The sequence below is a fragment of the Cyanistes caeruleus genome, chromosome 21 (assembly GCF_971803275.1).
Source record: "Cyanistes caeruleus chromosome 21, bCyaCae1.hap1.1, whole genome shotgun sequence".
NCBI classification, from domain to species: Eukaryota; Metazoa; Chordata; class Aves; order Passeriformes; family Paridae; genus Cyanistes; species Cyanistes caeruleus.
The window spans coordinates 51,687-78,300 of record NC_141721.1 but is presented as its reverse complement, the minus strand read 5'-3'; the positions used below and the strand labels follow the sequence as shown (position 1 = coordinate 78,300).

The window sequence follows — 26,614 nt, the reverse complement described above, 5'->3', positions numbered from 1 at the left end:
GATTCAATAATTCAATTAATACCTTAATAATGACTAAGTTTCAGCTATAATATTAATTATTCCTGTGCCTTTCCCACAAAGAACAGCATTAAAACCAAATCCAATCCTCACAGCAAACAGTGGACTAAATGCAGGAGCAGCAGTCATCTCCAGCTTCATCCAGCAATCCCTCTGCATTCTCCCCTTGGTCTCCTTCTGTGTATCTGTGGAATAACTGAATGACAATTTTTTTTCCCACTAACATAATTTCATATCACTAGGGAGATCCAAGAGGCTTTTCCCTACAAATGTTCCCATCCTTGTACACACCTATGAGAATACACTTAACCTCATCATTTCAGGACTCATATTTCCCATACCATCCTGGAATTTAGAAGGGACAGATATGGCCATTCCCTGTTCAGCTCAGATCTGCCTTTTCCATGCAACTTAATTCCATCTCCAGCTGGTCAGCACATCTAACACTGACCCTGGGCACACTTCTTACCCAGGGCTCCAGAGTTGTCCCACAGTGCTGACCCTGCCTTTGTGCTCTACCAAGACCTCCAGGTCAGGTCCTGCTTTGAATTCCTGGGGCCAGCACAAAGCCAAAATACAGGAGGATGTTTCTGCAAAGTTTATGATAGCTCAAACTTCCCACTACATATATGCTGTTTGTCATCTTCACTTGAACTGGAAACAAAGCCAAGAAATTTCAGATTGTTCAGCAGGTCTGCTCCAGGACTGCAAGTCATCATGCCCCTGGTACGCCATAACCAACCCATCTCTCTACACAGCTGGAGCCTCCATTGCCAAAAATTCACAGCACAGGAATAAACAAAAAAACCCTGGACACAAGCTACTTGTGAGCATTGCCCAAAGCTCTATGAATAACATGTATATTAAATAATGAAATAGCTGACTACCTACCCACCATGTAGCTGTTAATGCATCGCATCTGCTTGCATCCCACTGCAGATCACCCAATGCTGAAAGGTAGCAAAATTAAAGTACAAACAAAATTACAGTAGAAAAAAGGGACCCTTTTAAAGAACGATGTTTAAAATTAACCAAGCTAGCCACTGCACAAAACAACTGCTGAGGGAATTAAAAGTTTACTTCTTCCTCAGTTCGTAATTTCTGGGAGAGCACTAATATCAACTCTAAAAAAGTTTTACTCTCCTTGAATTGCTTGTACTTGTATTAGCCAGGAAGGTAAACTTCCCAGGAAGGTGGACACATTTACAAGGTGCTACTCCCTGGATGTGTGGCAAAGTTCTTCTGCAATCGGAAAGTGTGACGCAACAGTGCCTTGGTGCTGCCACCTTCCAGGCAGAGTTTGTCTGGCCAGTATCACTTGTGAGGATGTGAGCAGCAGCCATGAACCTGCCAAATGTGGCCCAACCTCTCTTCTTCCCTGCGCTGATACCATACAGAAGTATTAACTAAAGAAAGACAGCAGGCTTTTATCCAAAGAGGAGACAATACAGCTTCCCAAAACCATGCACTGGAAGCTGAGGGAAAGCTTTGGCTAGAACAGCCCAGGCTGGCTGAGCTCTCTGAACCCAGCATCTCTCCTAATCCAGTAGCAGTTTTCTAAACTATGCTACAGCAGACCCACATGCCCACAGCTGAGCTGACTTCACCAGGGTACACACTGGGTACTTGGGAGACTGCAAATGCTCAGCACCCACTGCACTGGTGACAGGACACTACACATTTGAAGCTTTTTCCTGACACTTCAGGTAGCTCAGAGCAGACCCCACTGAGCTCCTGGCAGGGATGAGTCTATCCCTGGCTGCCCTGTGCTGTGCTATCCCCACACCTACACAATTAGCAGGGCCCAAGACTTTGCCAGGATGCAAAGGGCTCTACACAGCAGGATTTCTCTGAGAAGGTTTTTGCAGGATTTGGCAGTGAAAGGAATGCACTTAAAGCTACAAAGGAAAAAAGAGGCTAAATAAACACCTGAGCTCTGCTGACCAGCTTATTCCACTCCCACTGCTGCCTAACACTTCCATAACATACACCCAAAGGGCAGATGTCTCTCCTCATGCACACCACCACAGTTGCATTTTTTTTGTGCAACCCAATCTGCATCAGCTGCAAATCCTAACAACAAAAAAAAGCTTCAAGAACATTTGCTGTCTTTCAAATGCCTCACTTGTAGCTGTGCAGTACAAAAACTTACACAGTCTTTAGGGGAAGAGCTGATCAATAATTTTCCAAGATAGAAAACAATTCAGAATATATTCTGTCAAGTCTTGTCATAAGTAACACTGGGTGAAGACACAGATACCTCCTGGTACATTCTCAGTAGGTCCTTCCCATCTTCCAGAGCCACTCCTCTTCAACACTACCTAAGATAAATAGAAGTGACCAAAAAAACCCTCTAAGTCTTCCTTGGGAACATCTGGCTCATTTGAAATTTTCTGTTCCACTTTTGGCTTAGCATATATTTTAAACAGTCAACAAAGCAAAGCAGAAACCCAGCATTGCTTGGTTTCTCTTTTTAGCCCCATGTCTGTCTGCCAAGATGAACTTTCTAGAACATGCTAGGCTGCCTCCCACAGCACCCCATGAAGTACTTCCTCCAAGACAAGAGCATCTCTCCAAAACCTTAGCACTTGCCTTGGTTTCTTCTTTCCTTCTGATCCTACAGCTAACACCCTCCCCTCTCAGGATGAGAAACTATTCTTTTTTTCCCCTTAATTTTAATACCACCCAAAGGTTTGCAGAAACATGTCCTCCACCTACTCACAAGATCCACCCAACAAAATGGTGCTCTCAGGAGCTCCAGAACTCCCTTGTGCTGTTCTTGACAAGACAGATGACCCTTAAAGCCACATCTTCTTTTATAGAAGTAGCATTTAGGCCTAAACTCTTGTCTTTTCGATCACTGATCACTCCTTACAGGGAAGGAGAAAGAACTGCCTGGTCAGGTGGATGACTGAGCTACTTTCAGTTTGCACACACCAAAAGTGCAGGCTGGTGTCACAGACTGAATGCTTTAATTTGAAACACAGTTAAAAAGAAAGTCTCCAACACTCCGCCTAATCTTGTTTTAGTGGGCTAAATGCATTAACAATGCCTACCTGCACTCCAGAGACGCATCTCCTCTTCAAAAGCTACCTAATCCTTCCTAGGGGCTTCCTCTGCCTCTTCTGCTCACTACAGAAACAAGACACTCTTCAACACAGAGGCTGTGTAAGTCCTGAAGCCCCTTTGTCTTCCACAGTGCCAACAGCTTCTTTCTGTATCCATGCATTCTCTCTCACTTACAGCCCTTCCTTAGTTCTCAACTCAGATCCTGATTTTTATAACACAAACACCAAGCCAGCCTTCTGAAGCAGCAAGTCTGCAGATTACAGCGCCGAAGTCCTCCCCCTTCAGCCCTGCTGCAGACCTCGACAGTGGCTCTGCTGTCGCGCAGCTCTGTCAGTCACCTGCCTGGCCCACGGCCACTTCCTGCGACCAAGGGCTGTCACACGCAGGGAGGACAGGGAGGGGAAAAAAAAAAAAAAAAAAAGGTTTTATGTAAAAGCAGCCCAAGAAGAGATACGGAAGCCTCCGGTTCCAGGGTGCTCCTGGCCCGTGGGACTCCAATGTCCGCAGCCGCTCCAGGAGTACGTGAACTGCTCTCACAGCCCGCCTTGACCGGGGTCCCCAGTCCCCGTTAGCTCTGCTCCCCGTCCGCTCCAGCCCCGCGGAGCTGCCGTCCTGCTTCCCCCGCCCGCCTTGAACACGATCCGGAACTCCCCGTGGAACAACGACCCCGCCGAACCCGGGGCAGCGCCCGCCGCGCTGCCCTCACGGTCCCGCTCCCCGCGCGGCCCCACCACCGCTTTGTTCGGCGCCACCGCCCCGGGACCCGCCCCGTCCCCTCCGCGCCCCGGTGTGGCGGATACTCGCGGGTGCGGAAGGCCTCCTGCGTGTGGGGGATGACGAACCGCTCGCCCAGCTCCCCCGGCGGCAATGGCTTAGCTAGCGGGAACGGCTTGCGACCGAGTAGCGGCGCCATGGTGGGAGCCGACGGGGCCCGGGCGGGACGGTTGAAAAATGGCGGGAGATTCCGCTCCCCCTCACGGCGGGCGGCGGGACCGACCCCGCGCGCCCGCCCCGACCCTGCCGCCCCGCCCCGCAACTCCCACCCCCCGCGCTGCGGCGCCGACAGTCTATTGGCGGGGCGCCCGAGTCGCCAGCTGCGGATTGGCCGCGCGGCCGGTCGATCGCGCCGCCGCGCCCCACCCCGCCGGCTCGGCGGGGTGAGAGGTCACGTTATGTAAGTAGCGGCGCACTGCGCGGCTCCATTTTGTGGCCCCCCGTTATTCGCCCTCCCTCCTGTCTCGTGACGGCCAATCACAGCGCACTCCGCCCCCTCCAGTCCCGCGGCCACCAATCAGAACGCGTTCTGGCCACCGCCTCTCCTCGCGCCTATCCGGCTACCGCGGCGGGGCGCGCGCTGGGCTTTGTCCTCCGCGTCTGGCGCGGGGCATTGTGGGGTTGTAGGGGTGTCTGTGGCGGGCGCAGCTGCCCTCTTAGGAAGGCCCGGGCCGGGTCCAACTGTGCGAGCTCTCAGCGTCTCCTCGGCGCTGAGTCCCTCCGCTCTGCAGGGAAGCGGAGCGGCGGCTCCGGTGGGCTGGCCTCCGGGGCGGATGAGGAGGAAGAGGAGAGGAAGGGAGCCGCGGCCTGACGGCTGTGGGGGAAGTGGGGAGGGAAGCCCAGCCACCCCGTGGGTGCTGCTCCTGGGAATGGAGGAAGGCAAAAATTTCGAGAGTTGTGGGGTGGGTTTATGGCTTTATTTTTGCTTCATAGGAAATGTGTGGGAGTTTTTGTGTCGTGAATGTTTCCCGGGGATTGAAGGGGCAGCAGCTCGAGCACTGCCTGCCTAAAGCAGTCAAAGCAGAAACGGTGATCTCATACATCTTTCCCAGGGCTTGGGAAAGCAGATTTGTGTTTAATGTGCAAATATCTTCTAGGGATTCTGAGTTTGTGCTGCTCATGGCACTGAAGACTAACTAGGTCTGCATTATACAGCCCTGTTGTGGTTGCTTCAGGATGAGAAGCAGCAGCCCTGGAAAACTGCTTGGAATCGTAGAATCATAGGGTTTGGATTGGAAGGGACCTTAAAGATCATCTTGTTCCAACCCTTGCCATGGACAGGGATCCCTTCCACTAGACCAAGTTGCTCCGAGTCCCATTCACCCTTGCCTTGAGACACTTCCAGGGATGGGGCAGTCACAGCTTCTCTGGGCAACCTGTGCCAAGGCCTCACCATTCTCACAGGGAAGAATTTTTTCCCAATGCCCAGTCTAACCGTGCCCCGTGTCAGGCTGTTTATGCTGAGTGATTTGGTGCAAGGGGATGTATGAATTGAGACCGGTTCTGCTGTGGAGCAACAGAGTTAATGGTGTCATTTATATCCCTAGCAGACAGAAGAGTAACTGGATCTCACACGCTGTTTTCCAGATTGTAGATGTAATCATCAGATTACTATTGTGTGTTTACTAGATTGCTTTATGGGAGTGAGGATTCCATAATTTCTTCTGGTGAAGTATTAAAAGCATTTAACTTCCCTAAGTGCACACTTATTTGAGGTGTTCTGTAATTCTGGGAAGACATTTGTGCTGTGAGTATCCCTGGAACACAGCAGTTGCATAATGGAGCACAGAGCGCAGTGTCTGCTGGAATCAGAAATCCGCTGTATTTTCCACAGCATTGTAAACGGGCAGGAAAGAAGGGTAATGCTGTAACACAAGTGTTCACTCTTACATGATTGTTTTTGGTAGTAGTATTCTGCAATGGAACAGGTTCCCACTAAAGCTATGCCCCATCCCTGGAAGTGTCCAGGGATAGGCTGGACAGGGCTTGGAGCAGCCTGGTCTAGTGAACAGTTGTCCTGTCCATGATTTGGATGGAACAAGATGATCTTTAAGGTCTCACAGCCTATCCCATTCCATGATTCTGTGATTCTATTTAGTACCAGAACAGATAGGTAATGCCATAAATCCATCAGTGAGTGTAAGACTGGTTGTTGAGGATTCCCATTACCCCTGTAAGCTGCTGTAGGAGTTGCTTGAAAACACGGTCAGCTCACAGCCAATGAAACAGGTTCTTGTGATATTTCACACTGACGTTGGCTTCATTCCATGTTATTTTGTCAGAGTATGTGAACTGAAATTTTACTTGTGTATGTCTGCCTGTGGGCTTCAGGGCAAAGTGGGGACGAGAAGGAAGACTGGAGTGTAATGAATTGAGGGGGAATGGGGAGCAGATGCAGACCTATGCAGCAGTATAATTTGGGAAGAACATGCTTAGCTGAAAGGCAGTGTTGTGTGAATATGGCCACTCTGTAGCTCTGACACTGGGGACACATCAGGGGGTCTGACCCTGGGGAATGGCAGCATGCAGGGATGGGGGCAGCAGGCACAGGACAGGTCCTTGGGCTGGGAGCAGCCTCGGGGCAGCTGGAGGCAGGGCAGGGAGCTGAGGGAGGCAGGACCACAGGGAGGGATGGGAGTGTGAGCTGCCTGTGCCTGCACATCCACTGTGGAGCCATGTGCCCGGTCCTCCATAGCAAACCATTGGGATCTGAGGCATCGCAACCCTCTGCTGTCGATACAGGACTGGTAAAGGTCTGGTGTCCCCCAGTCATTTTTCAGTCTGGGAAATTGTATATAGTTCCTGGCACAGGTTAAGCACACACTCACCAGAGAGCTGCGGCTGCTTGCTGAGCCACCCAGAGGTTGGATTTCTCTTCATGGGCAGTACCTGCCCGTTGCAGCAGCTTCTCAGCCTTGAGAGCTCTGAGTTACTCCAGGATGGTTTTCCGAGGCTGTTGTATACTGTCTTCCAGGGCCCAGGAGATGGCACTCCTGCATTTGGACAGTGTGCAGCTGTTCCCCTTTTCCTGAAGAGGAAAATCCCATCGTGGGCTGGCTGTTTGGCTCTGCTGGGGAGGGAAGTGGCTACATTTTCAGGGTCTGGTGATTTGTCCTGTTCTGGGAGATACCAAAGCTGGGGTGGTGATCTGTGAGAAAAGTCTCTGCTCAGCAGGCAGGCGTTCCTGGGTGCGTATTGATGGTGCAAACTCCAGCAACGGGTTGTCACTGTTAAGTAGCTATCACCATAGAGGACCTGGAGATGCGAGGTCCATGCAGCTGCAGCTCCTCCAGGTGCGAAGACTTTAATTACAGCCAGATGAAAGCATCTGTCATGAAGCATCTACAAACTGGATTAGGGTTCCACTGACTGCAGTTGTCTATGTCGGGTTTACCCCACCCATTTATACTGTACCTCCATCGGAGGTATCTGAGATCTGTGCCTGGATGTTTACCAGGCACGTGTGCTTCTTTCAGGATGTGGGGCTGGGAAAGAATTTACCAGGAACTAGAGAGAAAAGAAGTGGTTTAGGTCTGAAATGATACGTGCTGTGTCCCTCTGTGGCTCAAGCCAGTGAGCAGATGCTCATGACACAGGTCTGGTTGGGATGACACATTCCACATCCTGTATTTATCCTGGATCCACTGTTGTGGAGCAGGAGGTTGATGCATCAAGCCCTACCTGCCAGCCTCTCTCAGGAAACCTCAGAGGTGAAGGTTTGGATTTAGACTGGATATTAGGAAAAAATTCTTTCCTGTGAGAGTGGTGAGATCTCAGCACAAGTTCTCCAGAAAATCTGTGGCTGCCTCATCCCTGGAAGTATTCCAGGCCAGGTTGTTCTTGTGGAAGGTGTCCCTGGTCTAGTGGAAGGGGAATGGAATGAGGTGAGTTTTAAGGTCTGTTCCAACCCAAATGATTCTAGGATTTGATAATTCTTTGATTTTAAGGACTGTGTGACCACAAGGTGTGTAAATCCCACCATACCCAAGCTCATAGCTGTTCTCTGTCACATTTGTTGTTTGTATCCCCTCTCCTGCTGGGTCACAGCTTGGAGTAGGTTTTCCTCAGGCTGTTTCTCAGCTCAGCACTTGGCTCAGTGCCTTGGCCTGTGTTGTGCTGAGCTGAGTGCCCGTTGCTATAATTTTACCTGTTTGTGTCCCTTGATCTGTGTTTGTTCCCTTGGAAGTGCAAGGAGATCCATTAAAGCAGAGGCACTGGGTAAATACCGCCTGCTCCTCACTCCACCAGCACCCGGGATCAACGATTAACTCCGGGTAAACAGAGCTGACTGCCAGTCAGCCCTTGGCCACAGCAAGGAGGGACAGGGGACCCAAAGTGCTCCTCCCCAGGTGTGTGGGGGATGTAAAGGCTGGAGTTGGATGTAAAAGCTGGACGCTGCTGGAGCAGGACACTGGCATGGAACTGAAGCTCTGGTGCCTGGTGGCCATTGGACGCATCCTGCTGATGGTGTGCCATGGGCGGGATCAGTCACCAGCACTATAAATAGAGCTGTCAGCGAATCTGCCCTGGGGAATAACTGCTGAACCCTGGAGCGAGGAACAGACAGCGTGGGCTGGGTGGAGGAGGTGCCTAGGAGGAGGCGTGATGCCAGTATCCTGTACTGGGGAGCCCAGCAGCATGTGCTCGATGCCAATGCAGTGCCTGTAGGGCTTCAGCTCAACCGGGACGTGGATCACAGTGCTGGATCAGATCCATAAGAGCTTCCCAGTAGGTGGCAGGAATGGCAGGAGCTCAGGTGGGACTACCAGGACCTTTCTTGGAGCCTCCAGTTGGGTCTTGCCCCATCTCTGACTCTGACTCTGAGTCGGAGGATCCCAGAGCTGTGGGTGGCACAAGACCCAACGCTGCAGCACAGAACTCCTCCCAGGTCATTCACAGTGGCCACTTCATGGTGTCATGCCCGCACAGCGACTCACTGCCCCGGCGACGGCACCACCATACTGAGCCTGAACCAGCTGATCCCCGGAGTATCGATCCGACCCTCACCTGGCTCTTTGAGTGCATGAGCCTGGAGTACAGGTGAGTCCCAGGGCTTTCGCGTGTGTCTTACAGACCCCCAGCTAGCTGAAGGCAGGAGGCTAGCTGAGCCCCGTTCCCCAGCCAGGAATTTTTTTCCATCTGACCTCCTCCTCCTCTTCTCCATGGGCTGTGATGTGCCATATGCTCAGAAATTGCCATCCTGGAAAGTTTCAGGGAGAAGGAGCTGATGTTGGGTTGTTGGCTATGGAGTGAGGTGAGAAGCTTCTCTGTTCACATGTAGCTTTACTCTCCTCCGCTCTCCAATGAGATCAGGTATCACTGTGCCCAGCTGTATTTCCCCCATGGCCAGGCCTAGCACGCTCTGTAGAGCAGCAGTGACCCTGTGGACAGCTAATACTCAGTTCTTTGGCAATCCAGCCCAGAGCAGGAGTCCTGCCTTCCGTCCTTGACTCTGTCCCCATGTCCTGAGGTTATTCCATGACATGCAGCAGCACTTGGGGCTGCATGGCTGCATGGGTTTTGCCCAAAGTCTCCTGAATGCTTTCCTCCTTCTCTCTGCAAAATGAGATGGGTGACTGCATTGTTCCCCTGCCACACAAATTGCCAAAGTCCAGTGACAGCTCTTTGGTGAGAACAGGACAGACTGCAATGTCTCCTATGGCCACGGTCCACATTCTTGGAGGCAGCTCCCCTCCTTTGCCAAGCCCCAAGGTTTTGATTTCTCTCCAGCATGGCATCAGCATGACTTGCTCTTCTAGAGTCAGTGCCAAACTGCTTGCAGAGCTTTCCCAAAATGTCCAAATGTGAAAACCTAGATGATGATGTCCTACCACGTGAAAGCAAAATCTCAGCAAAGCAGCCTTGAAGAGATGCCCATTGTCTCATCCAGGGTGTCATCCAGTGGCTGAGCTCTCAGGTTTGCCTTGGAGTCTTTCGGTACTCAATGCCATAGGATATATGGTCACTGCCAGGACGTCCTTGTGGATGCTGGGCACAGAGACAGCACTCCAAATGGTACCAGTACCCACATAGTTGTGGACATCTGACCCGTCATCGTATCCCAGGTGGTGGATGGGATCATCCTAGTTTGCCAGCACAGCACAGCTCTGCTCCAAGGGGCTAGGGAAGGCAGTGCTCTGTGGGAGCACAGGGAGCATCAGTGTGGTGTGACCCAGGTGAGGATCATGCTTCGTGGTTGGGCAGGTCACCCCTGAGTGCCACAAACAGGGGACATAGAGACACTTGTGACCTCTCCCAGCCCCATTCTTTCCATACCTGGGCCCTGCAGCTTTGAGGCTGAAGAAACAGAAACTGTCACAACAAGGTGCTCAAACTATAGACTCGTGCAAGATAGCTTCAAGTGTGCCCCTGGGCTCTGGAGCTCCCAGGCAGAGTGGAAACAGACAGGGTACAAAGACTTTGACAGTTGGAGTACTGTGTGTGACTGGGGACTGGCCATTCCACTGCAGTCAGGGCTCCGTTGCTCCAGTTCTCCCTACCCCCTGGACTCTGAGTGGCTCATTTCCCTCCTACACTGAGCATGGCAGTGCAAATGCTGCCTCCTATGTAGTGGGACACTCACCCAAGCCTTGCCCTTCCAGGGGTAGCCACAGCTTCTCTGTGCTGGGACCTCACCACCCTCACAGGGGAGAATTTCTTCCCAAAATCTCATCTAGCCCTGCCCTCTGACACTGTGAAATCATTCCCCCTTGTCCTGTCACTCTAGGCCCTTGTCCAAAATCCCTCTCCAGCTCTCTTGAACCCTCCTTAAGCAGTGGGGGAGGGGGGCTCTAAGGTCTCCCCAGGGCCTTCTCCAGGCTGGACAACCCCGGCTCACTCAGCCTTTCTTTTGTAAGTACATTTTCGACACATTTGTAGGCAGCAGCTGGAGAAAGGTATCGGGTTGGGAAAATAGATTTAAGTGTTTTTGGTGCGTTTCTTCATTTAGTGGTGTCTGATTTGATACTTCTCTACATCACCTGCCATTTCACAACTCCCTTCCCAGACAGGTTCCCAGAGGCAGCGGGGTCACCAGCCCAATATCCTCCAGCCCTCAAGACAGCACCCACAGTTAAGCTCAGACTAACTTCCTAACCAAGGAGAAACCACTGTAAGCTGTCACCTGGGAGGCACCTGTGGAGTTCTTCATCCAGCCCTCGTGCAGGGCAGGGCTAGATCCAAAGCCATGTCAGATTGCTCAGGACCATCACTTTGACAGATGGAGCCCTAGGATGTGAGCCCACCACCTGTCCAGCCTGCCCAGGGCTGCCCCTCTCCTGCAAGGAATTGCTGTCCGTGGCTCTAGTTTGGAGTTTACCTCTTCCAATTATGGCCATTTCCCTTGGCCTTTCTCAGTGCATGTTTGAGAACTGTCTGCTTCCATCTCCTCCTTTGGGCAGCTGATGGCAGTAATTCTCTCTTCACCTTCTTCAGGCTGAACAAACCCATCCCTCACACTCATCTTCTGTTACATATGTAAGTCCCAACCACCTTGATATCCTTTTCCAGGATCACTCCAGTTTAATCTCCCTCTTTGTCCATCGGACACAGTGTCCAGACTTGGCCATAACAGTGTGAAGCAGAGAGGAAAACTATCCTGTCTCCTGGTGAGCTGTGACTGCTGCGGCCACCCATCATTTGCCGTCTGGGCTCACACAATTTCAAAGGCAACTCACTGAGCTTTCCCTAAATATTTTTCAGTGGCTACAACTAGAATTCCTTCCCTCTCCAGCACTCCCCCTCTGCATTTCCCAGACATTATAGCAGTCCTGTCTCAGCCTGAACAATCTGGGGATATGACTTATCTTCCTTCCATGGGCAGGACTGTGCATCACCCCTCACTGGTAAAGAAATGTTCCCTCCTCATCAAGGTTTGCTTTCAGCAGTAACTTGTTCCCTCAGATCCCCACAAAGAGAGGCAACTCCCCTCTCTGAGGTCTTCCTCCTAAGGCTAGGATGAAGCAGTTCCTTTTTACCTATATTCCAGGACATTTAGAGCAGCTTCCTGCTGTAATGATCCTTTTCCACTCCTGCAACATCCTGCATTCCTTGACTCCTTCCCTAGAATGTTGTTTCTCCATGTAGCCCACCTGGCTGTGTCTCATTACCCAAAAAACTGAGGGTGGAGCTGAGCTCCTTCAGGAGCTGCTTACACTATGACCTTAGCACAAGAAGGCTCATCCTCTCCATCACCACACCCCATCCTGTCACTTATTGTTGGGAATCACTGACATGGGGAACATCCTCTTGAAGGAAGGAAAACTGGGGGCAGATTGGGAGATGTGAGCTGCAGTCACTCATGGTCTCACTTGGTGACATCTATCTTGGTAGGCAAGACTTCTTCCCAGAAGACTGGGAAGTGACTTGGAACATATACTCTGCCTCTCTTGTGTTTTAAAACAAGGCATCTACTTCTTAATCAGCCTCTGTCTCCCCTGGGAGAGGAGGAATTGCTGCTACTGATTCTCTGATTTGCAGTGCCTTAAATGCTCACCCAGGGGTAGTGAACACCAGGCAGAGACTCCAGGGATGCACTTATAGGAGTTCATGCAACCCCATTTTTCTTCTGGAAGAAGACCTCTGTTCTAAGGGGTCTGATGAGTGGGGAATGATTGTGCTTGGGCTTAACCCACCCATGCTGCACTGTGGCTCTGCTGTCATTAGTGGCAGGGAGTTGCACTCCGTTCTTCTGTCATTCCCTAAGGTTTTGATGCTGATCCTGTTCAAGGATTGTACTGAGGGACTGGGCTGGTACGCTGGTGCAGCCCTGCATCTCTCCAGATCATGCCTCTTTTCCCTGCTCGTCTTGCTCTTGATGAAGATGAAAACGTACTCGTGTTGTCATGAAATCAAAGACTGCAACACCTGAAACTGCTGGATGGGTAAATGAATCACAGACCAAACAAGGTGCTGCTGGACCCATGCCAGTGTTGGACCCAGGCTGAGCCCTATTGCCACCTCACCCTATCCCACAAACACCCTGTCGCCAGTGGCAGGATTCATGTTCCCCTCCTTCTGACAGTGTAGGGCACCAGGACCCCCAGCCTGTTTGGGGCACCCTGTACCCCTCCCACGGTTCAATGTGAAGTTTGCATCAATCTCCCCAGGGGAGATAATTGCAAGGAAGGGTGGGGCCGTTTTCAAGGCAAAACAGGGAGCAAAGATCAGCCTGGTAAGCCCCAAAACTAAAGGGATCATTAAAGGGGGGGGAAAGGCATGTGGTGGTAAAGTTCAGAGGCATCTCCCTGCTGCCTCCAGGTCCCACAGCAATTCCTAGCCATGGCCCACGGGCCTCACACGAGGCCAATGTGTCCCACAGGCTCAGGCTGCTCTTTTCAGCTGGCTGTGAATGAGGAACATGCCCTTGACCAGCAGGATCTGGCCACGTGCCCAGGAATTCTGTCCCTTCCATTGGCTCCTTCACTTGGCACCATCTTGCTGTTTGCCTTGTGCTCCTGGGGAAAGTTCAAAATCCTGGTGATAGTGGAGTGATCAGTATCAGCCTTGACTCTCTGCCGGTTGGAGTCACAGGTCCTTCCCCAGGCCCTGGGGCTGTGTGTCAGGCTCGTTCTCCCTTGGGAGACCATCCCCATCCACTCCTGCACCTGCTCCTAGACACATCCCTGCATCAGGCTCTGGAATTGTAGGGCTCCCCAGTCTTCCCCCTCTGCCAGAGGCAGATTTCAAGGCAGGTCAAAACAGAACCTACCAAAATCATTATTTGAGAACAGTTAGAAGTTTCACAAGTTTGAATGAACAACTCAGAGGCTACATACACCACTCTCATCCCCAGCATCTCCCTGGGGACACTGCCTGGTGGCACCTGAAGGGGCTGGGAACAGGGGATACAGCACCCTGACACCAGCTCAGCCTCCACCTTTCCTGCTCCACGCATGTACCAAGAAAACGTGGGAGTCAAAGCAGCACCAAGATACTTAGGGTACAAACTGTCTGCTGGAGAGAGAGACATGGCTTCCCAGGCAGGAATGCCATGCAGCCTACAGCCAGCAGCTCTCAAAGGGACCCCTGGAGCACCTGACATTGCCCTGAGGCCATTGAGAGAGCTGGAGAGGTGAAATGGACCTCAAAGTAAGGCAGAGGGACCCTGTCCTTCCCCACAGAGCTCCTGGGGCAGCAGGGCCCTCAGGACCTCCTGGGTGGCTGCACATGAGGGATTGTGTCCCTTGGCTGGATGGAAACAGGGAGTGAAATGAGGCTTCCTTTCACTGCAGATCCCATCAGGGACATCACCACCCACACTAAGATGAGCTGCAGAACAAACACAGCTGCCTCTGGGCATCAGGAATTGGGAAGCAGGGAGCCCAGCTCAGGCTGGGGTGGGCAGGTTTGCAGGGATAAGTGTGGAGAAGAGGCTGGGGCAGCTCTGTCTGAGGGCAGGGCTGATGTCACTCTGTGTCTGTCTTGGAGCACAGGCAAGTGTTCCTTAACATCCTGAACATCCTCCAGTGTTGTCCTGCCTTCCCAGACCCTCCACAGTGGCTGCCCCTGACTGCCCCAGCTGAAGACAGCATTTCCAAGCCTTGCCTGCTGTTAAAGGGAAGGTCAGAATTAGATGCCCAAACACTGTGATGAGGCAAGAGCCACTACAGTACATGTCACCACACATCTCACCAGGAGACTCGCCTTCCTGTCCCCCAGGGCCAGAACACAGCTGGCTTGGTTGGGAGCAGCGGGATTCTGCCTCGAAGTTGAGGTTCAGACATCAAGGAATCAATGCCTCAGTGTGCTGTGCTTTAATCCAGGGGTTTGAGACACCTCCTGTGGGTCTGTGAAGCTCAAGGTTTAGGGCTGTGCTTTTCCCAGGGTGTGCAGAAGCTTGGAATTCTCCTGTGGGTGCTCCCACAGATGCCTGGCAAACACCTGCAGCGGAGCCACATGCTTCTGACTTCCACCAGGCTGGTGGCCCCTGGGCATCTTTCAAGGTGGTACCCCTCAGCCTCCCCTTTGCTTGGTGTTTCAGTGGGAAGCTAGTATCTCCAAAGTGGAAGAATTTTAAGGGGCTGCGACTGCTTTGCTGGGATAAAATTCGACTCAACAACGTGATCTGGAGAGCATGGTACATCCAGTGTGAGTATGGGCCAGACCCCACTCTGCCAGATGCCAGGCTGTGGGATGGGGCTGGCATTGGAACGGCCATGTACAGGTGCAGAGATAGGGATGGGGCATGGATACAGCCAGCTGCATTCTCCCCTGTGCAGATGTGGAGCGGAGGAAAAACCCTGTGTGCAGCTTCATCACCCCTCTGGAGGGCATGGAGGCTGATGAGCACCGAAAACCAGAGGTAGGGCAGAGTCCCTTGCAGCTCTCTGGGACAGCAGCAGGTCTGTGTGGCACTGGGGGCACGATGCATTTCACAGATTTGCTGGAAAAGATGTTTCTGATATGGCACAAGGAAAGCAGCCCTGCCTCTGGGGTGCTGGGGCCAGGGAGCTCAGCCATGACCCCCTGTCCTGCCCCCCAGGCTGTTGTGCTGGAGGGCAACTACTGGAAACGCCGCATTGAGGTGGTGATGAGGGAGTACCACAAATGGAGGATCTACTATAAGAAGCGGGTGAGTGGCTCTGCCCGTGCTGCTCCCCATCCTGCGGCAGTGCCAGCAGTGGGATGGAACAGCGTGCCCAACCTGCAGCCATGGCTCACAGGGCAGGATGTGACAGGCTTTTGCCAGCATGGGAGGGGGATGCTGGCTGGCCCCCTGAGTTCTCCCTGCCTGGGGGGTGACGTAGGCCGTCTTCTCCTTCCAGCTCCGAAAGTCCGCACGAGAGGGAGAGATCTGCAGTCCAAAGCAGGTGAGCCTGCTGAGAAAGGGTGGGAAGTGGGAGAAAGTGGGGTACAATTTGCATCCCTGCACTGGGCAGAAGGGCAAAGAAAAGCACCAGGGTATGATAAGCCCATTGGAATGGGATGCTAAGCATCTGGGATGCTGGATTCACCCTCTGGAAGCAGCAATGTGCCAGGCATTAAGGTTTGCAGGGAGCATGGGAGCTGCCATGGGGAGCAGCCAGGGAGCCAGACATGGACCCTGCCCACAAAAGGTGTCCACTGGGCTCCTTTGCTCTATCTCATGCAGGACGAGGATGTCTGGAGGCCAACAGAGAAATGGTGCAACCAGCTCTTCTGCAATGTAGTGCCCATGCTGCTTGGGGATGAGGAGGAGGAGTGCGGGAGCAGGCAGCATTTCGATTTGGACACCTTCCTTTCGGACATATCTGATACCCTCTTCACCATGACACAGATGCCCAGCACCCACCAGGCACTCCCCGAGGATGGTAGGTGTTGCAGATCATGCTTCAGCAGGATGTGGAGGAGGAATCCAGATGCTGCCTCTTGGCTTAGCCTCTGAGAGCTGCCAGTCATGCTTTTGGGCAGGCAGGGTCCCCTGGCACCTGCCCTGATGGAGCAGGCGGAAGGGATGTTCTTGTCCTGCCCAAACAGGGGCCACCAGGGGAGGGGATCCTTAAGGAGTGTTTGGGCAGGTTGAGATCATCCCCTTCTCCTGTAGTTTCCTATGTACCAGCATGCACTGTCCCATGGCTGAGCTCCCCAGGGACCACAGGCACCATGAAGGACGTTGCCCCTTCAGGTGACCCCTCAGGGCAGGTCTTGCTTCCATAGCCACTCTTTGCTGTACCTACCTGGCCATGTGCCTCAGGCACCTGCAGCTCCAGCCAGGTCCTGCGCCAAAGATCAGCCGTTCACTGGGGTTCCTGGGAAATGGATGAGGTCCTAGAGGTGCTGATGGATAGAGTGGTGGGATGGGATGGCCTTGGCTCTCGGCAGGGTAGGCACTTAACCTCCCTGCCCAGCGCAGGGTGCAGTGATACAGGGTGACTCTGAAGTGACATAGAAGAGTGGCAGCCAGGTAGGTGTCAGGGCAGTGGTGGGAGCAGCCCTCAAGGTGGGTCTTCAGGATGCAGTGGCTGAGCCTTGATGTTCCAGCTCTGCCCTCTTCCAGTGTATGTTGGGAATGCTGACGTGATACAGCCGGATTTGGCACCCCTGCAGCCCAGCCTGGATGACATGGACATATCAGGTAAGAAGCAGCCTGGATACAGTACCACGTCCCACCCAGCCCTGTGCCCTGTGTCTGCCTAAAATGCGGGGTCACAGGTTTGGCCAGTGGGAGCTGCTGAGACAGGCAGAGAGCACTGGACACCCAATGGCATAGGAAAAGCAGCATGGATGGGCAGGGGCTGAGGGCAGAGCCTTGTTATGACTACCTGCCCCTGGAAAGAGCCATGGAAGGTCAGGAAGGGCTTGGCCAGGAGCTGTGGGAGGGGATTTCTACAAAAAGAGTGTATTTCCAGGAGTGCCAGAGCCCCTCATTTTGGCTGCAGATAGGGGAAGTACAATTGTCCCCCAGAGGAAGAGGAAACCTTTAGAGGGTAGGTTCTGCGGAGTCCATTCTTCACCCCGCACTGCCCAGCCAGCCTGGGTGGTTGGCTTGGAGCTGGGACCTTGCACTGGGCTGTGCTGCATTCTCTGGGGACCAGTCACTGTCCCTGCCAGGCTGCCCAAAGACAAATCTGGTGCTGTTTTCCAGCTGGGGGCAGCTGAGGAAACACCAGCAAGTGGGCAGTGGCAAACTCCCCCATTCTGCCATGCAAGCTCTAAGCTGTGAATGTCCATGCAGTCAGCTGGGGACATGTTCTGGTCTCAGCACTGTCCCCAGATGCCAGGGCAAGGCACTACTGGGGACCAGCTTTGCCCTCAAACCTGCTAGAGCTGGTAGCCTGTGCACACTGTGCAGAATAGGAGCTGGTGAGGGTTGATGGCTACCCAGCTATAGCTAATGGCCTTGGGCAGCACCAGCATCTCCAGACCACTCTGTGAGCACCCTGGAACTTTGTGGCCCATCTCCACTTCCTCCAGGAGGAGGAAAAAAGGGTACTTGTAGCATATGGCTGTGGAGTGTTGCAACACCAGATGCTGGCAGAGAGCAGGCTGGGCACTCCATGTGTCAGGGCTGGTGGTGGCCTGGGTGCCCTTGGGATGGATGCTTTTGGGTTGGATGAGGTGGGAAGACTCCTGCCAGCATCCTCTCAATTCCAACTGTAGATCCCATCAGAGTGAGGTGTGCTAGGAAGAGGGACTGTTGCCATGGCTGGTGCTTCACCTTCTGTCCCTGGTGCCCCAAGTGGGCATCAGTTGCTGGAAGGTGCGACAGCTCCAAGTGGGTCAAATTGACACTTGGTAAGTGTCCCTTATCCCAAGAGGTCCTGTATGGTGTCATAGCAGCTCCAGCACCTCTCTGAGGGCCCAGCATGGCCTTAAACTCAGCAGGAGATGGCAGGAGCACAGTGGTTCCTTTCTGAGCCAATACATCATCAGGATGGCTTTTTTCCTGGGAAAACGCCTGCGTTTTGCTTCAGGGTGCTTCTTGGCAATGAGATGGGTCTTACTGCAGACCACAACATCACGAGGAAACATCCCTTTCTGCTCTGACAATGTCCAGCACCTCATCCCAGGGACACTGCTAGGGCTGGAGAGAGTCCCAAGTCTAGCTGTGGCTCCTGGTCTGCCAGGCTAGTGTGTTCTGGGACAGAGCAGCATCCCATGGGGTGCTTGGAGACCTGTTGGTGGGAGTTTTGTCCTGGATGGAGCAGCTCCCTTGGTGATAAGGAGTTACATCTGAGTACTGTGTGTGCCATGTACCCCTGGGGCTGTGGGGAGAGGAGATTGGGGTGCTACATGCCAACCAACCCAGTTATGTCCCAAAAGGTCAATTTTTCAGCAGGGCAAGCAACTTGGGAGCAAGGATCACCCAGCAGCCTCGTGCAAAGCTACACAGGGCAGGCATGTGGGGTGGGCACCATGGGGTCACAGGGCTGTCATTGTGTGGGGTGGTGTGGCAGAGCTCAGTGCCTGTCAGTCAGTGCCTGCAAACCAATCCCCAAATGAGGAAGCATCTCGTGTCTGCGGCGGGTGCTGGAGTGCAGTGTGAAGCAGATGGAGAAGTCCTGAAGGCAGAGGTGAGGGAGCCGTCCAGCCCTGTGCCGCGCTGGCACCGTGCTCCAGGTAGGATCGGTGCTGGGCACTGGGGCTGGGCTGTCCGTCCCATGGGGTGGCAATGCCCTGCTGCACTGCAGGGCTCTCCCCAAAGCCTGGGACAAGTGCTGGAAGGTCTTTGGGTTGGGAAGGCCCAATCACATTAGAGAGCATCCCCAGGTTTGAGCAGGATAACAAAGGTGTGGTTTGTTGACCACACAGTCTCTTCTCCCTTGAGCAGGCTGTGCCCTGGCCATGCTGCACTGCCTGGAGCAAAACAGGGTGATTACAACAGTGAGGAGGAGCATGGGCAAGAGCTACAGGGTGAGGACAGGGCAGGAGAAAGGGAGGAAAAGGCTCCCAGGGACTGCCAGCCACCTTCCATCCCTGTAGCACAGTGAGAAGCTCAAGAGGGTCTGACAGGCATGGCAAGAGGCACAATCGGATCTGACAGCCTGGGTACCACAAATGCCTATAAATACCTGCAGAACTTCAGTGCTGGTGGTGGGGACATCCTGGTGTGGTCATGGCTGAGGTGGGGGCAAGGTGGGGCTAGACTGCATCCCAGGAAGGCCAAGCTCCTGCCTGGCAGCACCGCAGCACACACTGAGTGCTAGCCTGTGGACAGGCAGAGATGGCCCTGACATGCTGTCAGGGATTCACAATGGCTGTGGCAGGGTTAAGGGGCAGTCGTGAGAGCTGACTGGGACATCTCAGCAGTGGCTCTGTCCTGTCTCACACCAGTGTTCCCCTCAGATGGCAGTGCTGGCATGCTGGAATCATCACCGTGCCCAGTCTCATGGCATCCCACAATGCTGGCATGTATATTCCTCTGGTGTAGATTCAGCAGGGTCTCAGGCCTTTGTGAATCCCAGACAGGGCAGCCCAGGTGCTAGAGCCTGAACCACAGATGATGCCCTGAGCATGGCTGTGCACACCAGACAGGCAGAACTAGCAGCAGGAGCTGGCATTGCCAGTGCCAGCCAAGGGCTAGAGAGCACAGCTGGGTGCTTCCCAGAGGACATGCAAGTGCCTATCCCCAGTGGCTGCTCAGGCACTATGCCTGTGCCAGGGGCTGCCAAGCAGCAAACCCAGTGAACCCTCCTGCTCCATCCTACAGGGAATCATCCAGCAGTGCCATTCATGTCCCACAGTCATCCTCTCCATGAAAAACCCTCCTTGTGGTGATGCCAGAACCAGCACTGACACAGGCACTGAGCCAAGGCATTCATGGGGCTGGTGTGCCCAGGGAGACAACTGCCACAAGTGTGGGACCAACCCTTTGCGCTGTGTTGTCTAGGCCTCCGGAAGGACCAGGGCTGTTGGAAGGAGAGAGGAAGGGAGCAGGAGTCGCGGCAGGGTCACGCGGCTCAGCTTTGGGAAGGCCATGGGATGTGGTTAGCCGCAGGCTGTGCATACAGCAGCGCTGGACTGGGCAGCACAGAACTTATCACCATGCCAGGGGACCATCTCCACAGCTTGGGAATGCCATGACCTGATTGCCCATCCCCTCTGCTGTGGCTGCCCCCCAGCCAGGGTGTCACAGTCCCTGCCCCAGCCTGGGGCTGATACAGCAACACACACCCCTGGGAACAGCTCTGGGGCTGGAGCACATGGAACTCAGCTGGGTGTCAGGGATGGGGTCCCCACACTTGGGTGGAGTTCCAGGTGGGTTTTTCTGCCCCTATGCATGTGGCAATGCTGGCCCTGGGTATACATGTGCTGGAGCTGCCTGGCCCCAAAAAGTGCAAGCTGCCAGTAACAGGGTATGTTACTGGCATAACTGGCGTAACATGAAGTAACCCCTCGTGCCCCAGGGTGTCCCCTTCCTCTCCGGGCAGGTCCACTTGTGCCGGTTACTGTGTCTCCACTTGGCTCTGCAGAAATCTTCACCAGCCACCGGCCACCCCTATCTCAGACACAACCGGGCTACCAGGATCCATCCTGCTTCTCGCCTATGGCTGAACCCCTGTTCAGCAGTGGGGAGTCCCTGATGGGTGCTCGGAGTCTGCCTGTGGGTCCCGAGGCCCCAGTCCTACCTGGCACCCTCCTCCAGGTGAGTGGGATTCCAGCTTGTAGCCTGTGGCTTACTGGTGGTGTACCAGTCACCCGCCCTGACCCTGCCATGTCTTCTGCAGCCCAGTGATGCCTCCCAGCTCAGCCTCCACAGCACCTTCCCGGGCTCCGAGCTGCCCCCGGCCCCCCTGCCCCCCGAACACCCCGACGTGGCACCCAGCAGCCTCAGTCCCCAGCTCCGACACAAGCCCACACTGCAGTACGACTTCCCTGGCAAGTGCCTCAGCCTGGAGCCACCAACACCCCACTATGTCCCCACCATCCCATCCCCCCAGGCACCTCTGCTGAGCCTGGAACCCTCCTTCTCCCCTGCCTCAACCCCTCTCTCTAAGTTCCCTTACAGCAGTTCACCTGACCCCTCACTTGTCACCCACACTACCTCCCCTCCCTCAAGCCCTTGCTTTTCCCCCTGCATCCCAGGGCTGGGCTATGCCACAGGCATGGGGCCCCAGGGATACCCCGGCCCTGCTGTCTCCCAACTCCTGCCCCAAGCCCTGCTGGGCAACCCCAGGTTTGCCCCCCGCAAGGGGCTGCCCCAGGATGGAGGTGGGTGGCCCAGGGCAAAGTCCAGCGGCACCAAGGCAAGGAGGCTGCCAGGACATCCCCTGTCCCACCTGCCTGAGCCCAACCCCTGCCTGAGCCAGCTCCTGACCACAGGTAACAGGGTTGGGAGGCTGTGGGGGGACACAGGAACGAGATGGGGGGCATGCTATTGTGGGGAACAGAGTGGGGACCCCATTTTTCCCTGGCATTGGGATGCAGGGAATACCGGGCAGGACACATGGCAGTCCCCATAGCAGGGTAATTCCAAATCCAGGGGTGAAGCCATGCCTGAGGGATCACCCTAGGTTCAGTGGCCTCAGGGGGAGATGCAGCCCAGCCCCAGAACTTGGCTACAGGCATTGCTGAGAAGTTCCTGTGTCCCCAGTCTGGTCTCTATGGCCCTGTTGGCACAACGGGATGGGGGGTCACTGGTGTCCTGCCTGATACGCTGCCTGTGGGTGTGATGGGACAGGTCCCTTTGGCACTGTCATGGCCCTCTGCTTGCTTGAGGAGAGGCTGGGGCTCCCTGCCTCCACAAGGCTCCTGAGAACATCCCTGTTTTGAAGAGAACAAGAGAACACCTCCAGAGGTGCATCCCTGTTCTCTGGGGCAATCCAGCAGGGAAGGGGCTGCAGCAGTTCTGGTGTAGGGAGGGGCTGGCTGTTTCCTGGGGCAGGGAAGGTCACCCCAGCCCCAACAGCCCCACGCAGCAGCTCCCATCTGCTCCCTGCCCCCTCAGCCAAGCAGGACCCGGTGCTGGATCCCCCTTGCCTGATGGGTGCAGGACTCATGCCCACAGCCCCTGTCTCACTGGTAAGCACTAAACAACCCTCTGGGTTGGAAATTTCCTTCTCCTGGCTGCTGGGGAAGGGGCGGAGATGGGTTTTGGGGGCTCACACTTTGCTGTGGGCTGGACAGAAATGGAGGGGGCATGTGGCTGGGGATAGTAGGAGTTACCTGAGTTTCTTCTCCTGTAAAAGAACCAACGCAGAGGTGAGAGACATCCTGCTTACATCCAGGGCTGCTGGGACTGCCCCTGCAGATGGTGGCATGGGGCTGCATATCCCCCTTCCCTATCCCCTCATGGGGGTTTGGCTGCCAGTGCCTGGGCAATGGCCAGCCTGGTGTGCATGGGGTGCTGATCTCCCAACTTCCCCTTCCCTCTGCCTTCTCCCAGCAGCAGAGCACTGTCCCCAAAGTCCCTGCCACCTTCCTCTCCAGAATGGCCCAGATGAGCCCAGGACTGGCTCCTGGCTCCAGCCCTTCCCAAGTGTTGCTGCACACAGTGGGCATGCAGCCGAGCCCCCTACAAGTCCCCAAGGCAGAGCAGCTGTCCCCCACCTTGACTTGTGGTGAGTCTGGAGCACCCCAAGGAGCTCCACAGGGCACTGGGGTTCCTGCAGAGAGCTTGGACCAAACACTGTGGGAATTTTAATTTTGGCTTCAAACCCAGCTATTTTCATTTATCCGGCTGAGCATGGAGGGTTCCTTCTGTGCCCCTTCACCTGCCGCTTTCTCCAGCAGCAAAAGCAGAAATAGAGAAAGACAAAAATGGAGCAAAATGTCGGACTGTGGTTTTGAAACCCCGGAGTTTGGTTTTGGAGCAAGAAGCATCCGCTTTCACCCACAGTAACCAGCACGGCTGCTGGAAACCAGGCTCTGGTGTTCCCAGTTCAGTTTGGTGCTGCACACCAGAACCTTGCTGCCCTCACAACTCTTTCCATGGAATTTCCACCCCAAGACATGCTGGGAATTTAAAATGTCAAATCCCAGATGTTTCCATTTCTGAGCAGCTGTAAAATGAGTGGGATTTGGGATAATGTGTGCTTGGAGGCTGAAGTGGAGCATCCCTATCACCTGAGTGGGGTGGATTGTCCTGGGGTGGGGGCAGCACTGTGGGATGCCCCTCTCTTCCCATCCCAGGTGCTGAGAAGTCACCTTGTCACGAGTGCTGTTGCTATCCCTCTCTTCATAGCAGCACCTTCCCTTTTTCAGGCAGTGATTGGCCCAAGCCCAGCCAGGCTTCCCCAGGACCCACTGCAAAGCTGGGCACTAGCATCTCCCTGCACCAGCCTGTGTCCCGTCTGGGAAGGCCTGAGTCCAGCAAGGTATGGCAGGAGCTGCCAACTTCATATGCACCCCCTTTCCTCCACCCCTGAAGACACCATCCACTCTCACTTCAAGCTTTGGGCCAGCCTGTCCACAATGGGGCTGGTGGCCCATGGCTCTCCCTGCTGCTGGGAGGTGCCTGATGGCACTGACCTGCAGCTGGAGAGCCGCCGCATCACACACATCTCCGCTGAGCAGAAGAGACGCTTCAACATCAAGCTTGGCTTCACCACGCTGCACAGCTTGGTGAGCACACTGAGTGCTCAGCCCAGCATCAAGGTGAGCACCCAGGGCCAGCCCTGGGCATGCGGAGACATGGCATCACCCAGAGATGCTGCATCCCTGCTGTGACCCACAGTACAGAGCTCCTCTCCTGTGCCCCAGACTGTGGTGCAGGAGGCTAGAGCACACAGCAGGCACACAGTGCGGCCGTGCGAGGGTGGTCTGGGCTCCCTTCCTTTCTCACCCCGCGGCCCCCCAGATCAGCAAGGCCACCACCCTGCAGAAGACAGCCGAATATATCTGCAAGCTGCAGCAGGAGCGGACAGCTCTGCAGGATGAGGCACAGCGTCTGCGGGACCAGATTGAGGAGCTCAACGGCTCCATCAAGTAAGGCGGCCATGGCGGGGAGAGATGGGGGAGCATGGTCTGCTTTGGGGTAGCTAGGCAGGGCAAGCAGCTGTGCCAGGACAGCAGCAGGTCTCCCTGGAGCACCTCCCAGCTGACTGTCCCTCTTCAAACCCTCTCTGTGGGAGGGCTGATGCTCAAGAGGCAGGATGGAGTCGGGCCAGGTCCCACACCTGCCCTGGGAGGGGGACAGTGGCTGGTAACTCCTGCTGAGCTTCTGTGGCTCCCAGCCTCCTGAACGTGGCCCCACGACACTGGTTGTACCCCACAGCCTGTGCCAGGAGCAGCTGCCTGCCACAGGGGTGCCCATCACACGCCAGCGCTTTGACCACATGCGCAAAATGTTTGACGAGTATGTTCGCTCCTCCACACTGCAGAACTGGAAGTTCTGGATCGTATCCTTTGGGGCCAGTGCCTGCTGCTCCCTCTTACCCTACACCAGACACCAGGTGCTCTGGTTCATCTGCTGCTACTGGGTCTTTGGGGGTCCCTCAAACTTGGGAGACTTTGGGGACCACAGGGAGATGTTTCCCAGCCAAAGTCACGTGGTGGGAACACACTGATGTTCTGTGGTTAGGAGGGATATTCTTCTCCAAGGGATCAAAAACAGTTGAATAAATGGTTCTCGGGAAGAAGGGAAGTGGATCTAAGCTTATGGAGGGAATTGCTCCTGATGACATGGGAACTGGCTCTGAGAGGCAGCAGCCATGGATTAGGATAAGCCCAGACACAAAACTGGGGACATGATGACTTCATCTGAGTGGTTGCACGGCATACCCTGGAAACACGGATGGAGAGGATCAAGGTATCAGGGAACCTGTGGGCAAAGGGCTGGATCTGCTCCTCTGTGAGTACGGATTAGACACACTGGGACTCACCGGCAGAGCCTGTGAGGTCTGTGAAATCTCAAGTGGCAGAGTGATGAAAGGCACTGCTGCCCATGGTCCCATCCAGCACAGGTCATGTGGAACAAGGTGGAGGTGACTTCTGGGGGAAGAGCTGGGGAACTCCTTCCTCAGGACATGGGGTGCCATAAAGCCAGTACAGGCTCCAGGACATGCTTGTGGTGGGAGGTATCTCTGTGGAATACTGCCTGCACAAAATTACCAGGCTGGTCCCTGCAGGCTGGGAGCAACAGGGGAGCTTATGAGACACACTGGTGTCCTACCTTGCCCCTGAGCGCTTTGCTAGCTGGTTCCCTGACCTGCTCTGGAGGACATATCTTGTGTCTCAGCAACCTTTTCTGGAAACTCCAGCCATGACAGGGGCTTTGCACTGCCTCCCCACGTGACACTCATGCCATGACCCCAGCAGTCTGGGCTCGTGCCAGGTGTGGTGCTGTGCTGGGAAGGCACTCAACAGATCTGTTCCATGGCCTGTCCTGCTGCCCCAGTAGTTCTGCTCCATGTCTAGACGGGAAAGTCTGTCCTGCTGCCATAGGAGGGTGATGCCCACACTGGGAAGAGTGAGACCATTGTCATAGCAAAGCTGGTCCTTAACTCTTCTGATCCCACCAGTTCAGTATCATCATCCGGCCTCTCTTTGAGTCTTTCAATGGCATGGTGTCCACAGCCAGCATGGAGAGCCTCACCCAAACATCCCTTGCCTGGCTGGACCAGCACTGCTCCCTCCCAGCGCTTCGGCCAAGTAGGTGCCTGTGCCTGGCTGTGGCACCTTGAGCTAGCTGGGTTGGCATGGACTGAGGGAAAGACAGAGGCGGAAAGGACAGGGGTGTCCTGGGGGACGGTAGGAGTTATCTGTGGGATGTCCCGGGGCGCCTGCTCACTGCTTTCCCGCACGCCCCAGCTGAGCCGGAAGTGCCCTAACCCCGTCTCCTGGCAGGGCAGGCTCAGCCCTCCCCAAAGTCCCTCAGGGTGGGTTTCACTGCACTGCGTGTGCTGCGGGAGCGACCGGTCCCACCGTTCCGGGGGCTGGACCGGGCCGGGCAGCGCCATCTTCCCCAGGACGCCCCCTGTCTCCTGTCCCCGCAGCCGTCCTGAGCTCTCTGCGGCAGCTGAGCATCTCCACCTCCATCCTCAGCGACCCGGCCCGTGTCCCCGAGCAGGCGGCACGGGCAGTGGCGGCGCTGGAACGCCCCAGCGCCTCCTCCTCCTCCTGAGTGGTCCGGGGTTTCCGGGATGTCCCACGGGCACCGGCGTGGGGAGCCGAGACTGCGCGAGAGCTGTCCCGCCCCGACCCCCTGCAATAAAGGACTTGCTGTGCCACGGACCCCGCGTAGTTCTTCAGCCCGGGGGCCGCTTTGGGCACGGCCGGGAAGGGCGGAGAGGGACCGGGACTTGAGGGGGGTATTACTGGAGGGATGAAAGCCATTACTGGGAAGGGGGCCAGGGGCTGGGGGGGATGAGGGAAACTGAGGCTGGGGCAAGTG

At 54.9% G+C, this 26,614-nt stretch overlaps 2 protein-coding genes across 35 annotated transcripts in view; one reads left to right on the top strand and one right to left on the bottom strand.

Annotated features, from left to right (window-relative positions):
* BAZ1B (bromodomain adjacent to zinc finger domain 1B) overlaps positions 1–4,150 on the bottom strand; it is a 38,790-nt gene extending 34,640 nt beyond the window's left edge. The window contains exons 1-5 of one of the 4 annotated variants that reach the window (XM_086859804.1): positions 3,262–3,791; positions 3,075–3,150; positions 2,279–2,339; positions 910–968; positions 112–203 (exon numbers count right to left, since the gene is read on the bottom strand). Coding sequence is in view for 1 of the 4 variants with exons in the window: in XM_086859801.1 (XP_086715927.1) it covers positions 3,888–4,000 (113 nt within the window). In the remaining 3 variants the exon portion in view is untranslated. Of the gene's footprint in view, positions 1–111; positions 204–909; positions 969–2,170; positions 2,340–3,074; positions 3,800–3,887 lie in introns of those variants that run through there. The other 3 variants (XM_086859802.1, XM_086859803.1, XM_086859801.1) reach the window with 3 other exon arrangements.
* On the top strand, positions 3,932–26,454 carry MLXIPL (MLX interacting protein like). 31 transcript variants are annotated; one of them, XM_086859829.1, is made up of 19 exons: positions 4,441–4,613; positions 8,048–8,901; positions 14,843–14,949; positions 15,081–15,163; positions 15,344–15,433; positions 15,627–15,671; positions 15,953–16,151; positions 16,838–16,915; positions 20,754–20,926; positions 21,009–21,159; positions 21,367–21,603; positions 22,229–22,302; positions 22,670–22,841; positions 23,485–23,597; positions 23,758–23,877; positions 24,080–24,207; positions 24,497–24,620; positions 25,743–25,872; positions 26,217–26,454. In XM_086859829.1, the coding sequence occupies exons 2-19, from the start codon at positions 8,603–8,605 to the stop codon at positions 26,342–26,344; spliced, it is 2,451 nt and encodes an 816-aa protein (XP_086715955.1). In that variant the 5' UTR covers positions 4,441–4,613; positions 8,048–8,602; the 3' UTR covers positions 26,345–26,454. The 31 variants fall into 31 exon arrangements, with proteins under 31 accessions (XP_086715932.1, XP_086715943.1, XP_086715955.1 ...); XM_086859832.1 differs by having other exon boundaries at positions 4,477–4,613; positions 22,667–22,841; positions 23,797–23,877; XM_086859828.1 differs by having other exon boundaries at positions 4,477–4,613; positions 22,667–22,841.
* The last annotated feature ends 160 nt before the right edge of the window (positions 26,455–26,614 follow it).

What these genes read in the sequence shown, in the direction of transcription:
- MLXIPL (XM_086859806.1), top strand. Translation starts at nt 3,999, where the DNA reads ATGGTGGGAGCCGACGGGGCCCGGGCGGGACGGTTGAAAAATGGCGGG. An exon ending in GAAGGCCTGAGTCCAGCAAG is followed by an intron (nt 23,598 to 23,757) that starts GTATGGCAGGAG and finishes ACTGACCTGCAG; the next exon opens with CTGGAGAGCCGCCGCATCAC. An exon ending in CCTCCCAGCGCTTCGGCCAA is followed by an intron (nt 25,873 to 26,216) that starts GTAGGTGCCTGT and finishes CTGTCCCCGCAG; the next exon opens with CCGTCCTGAGCTCTCTGCGG.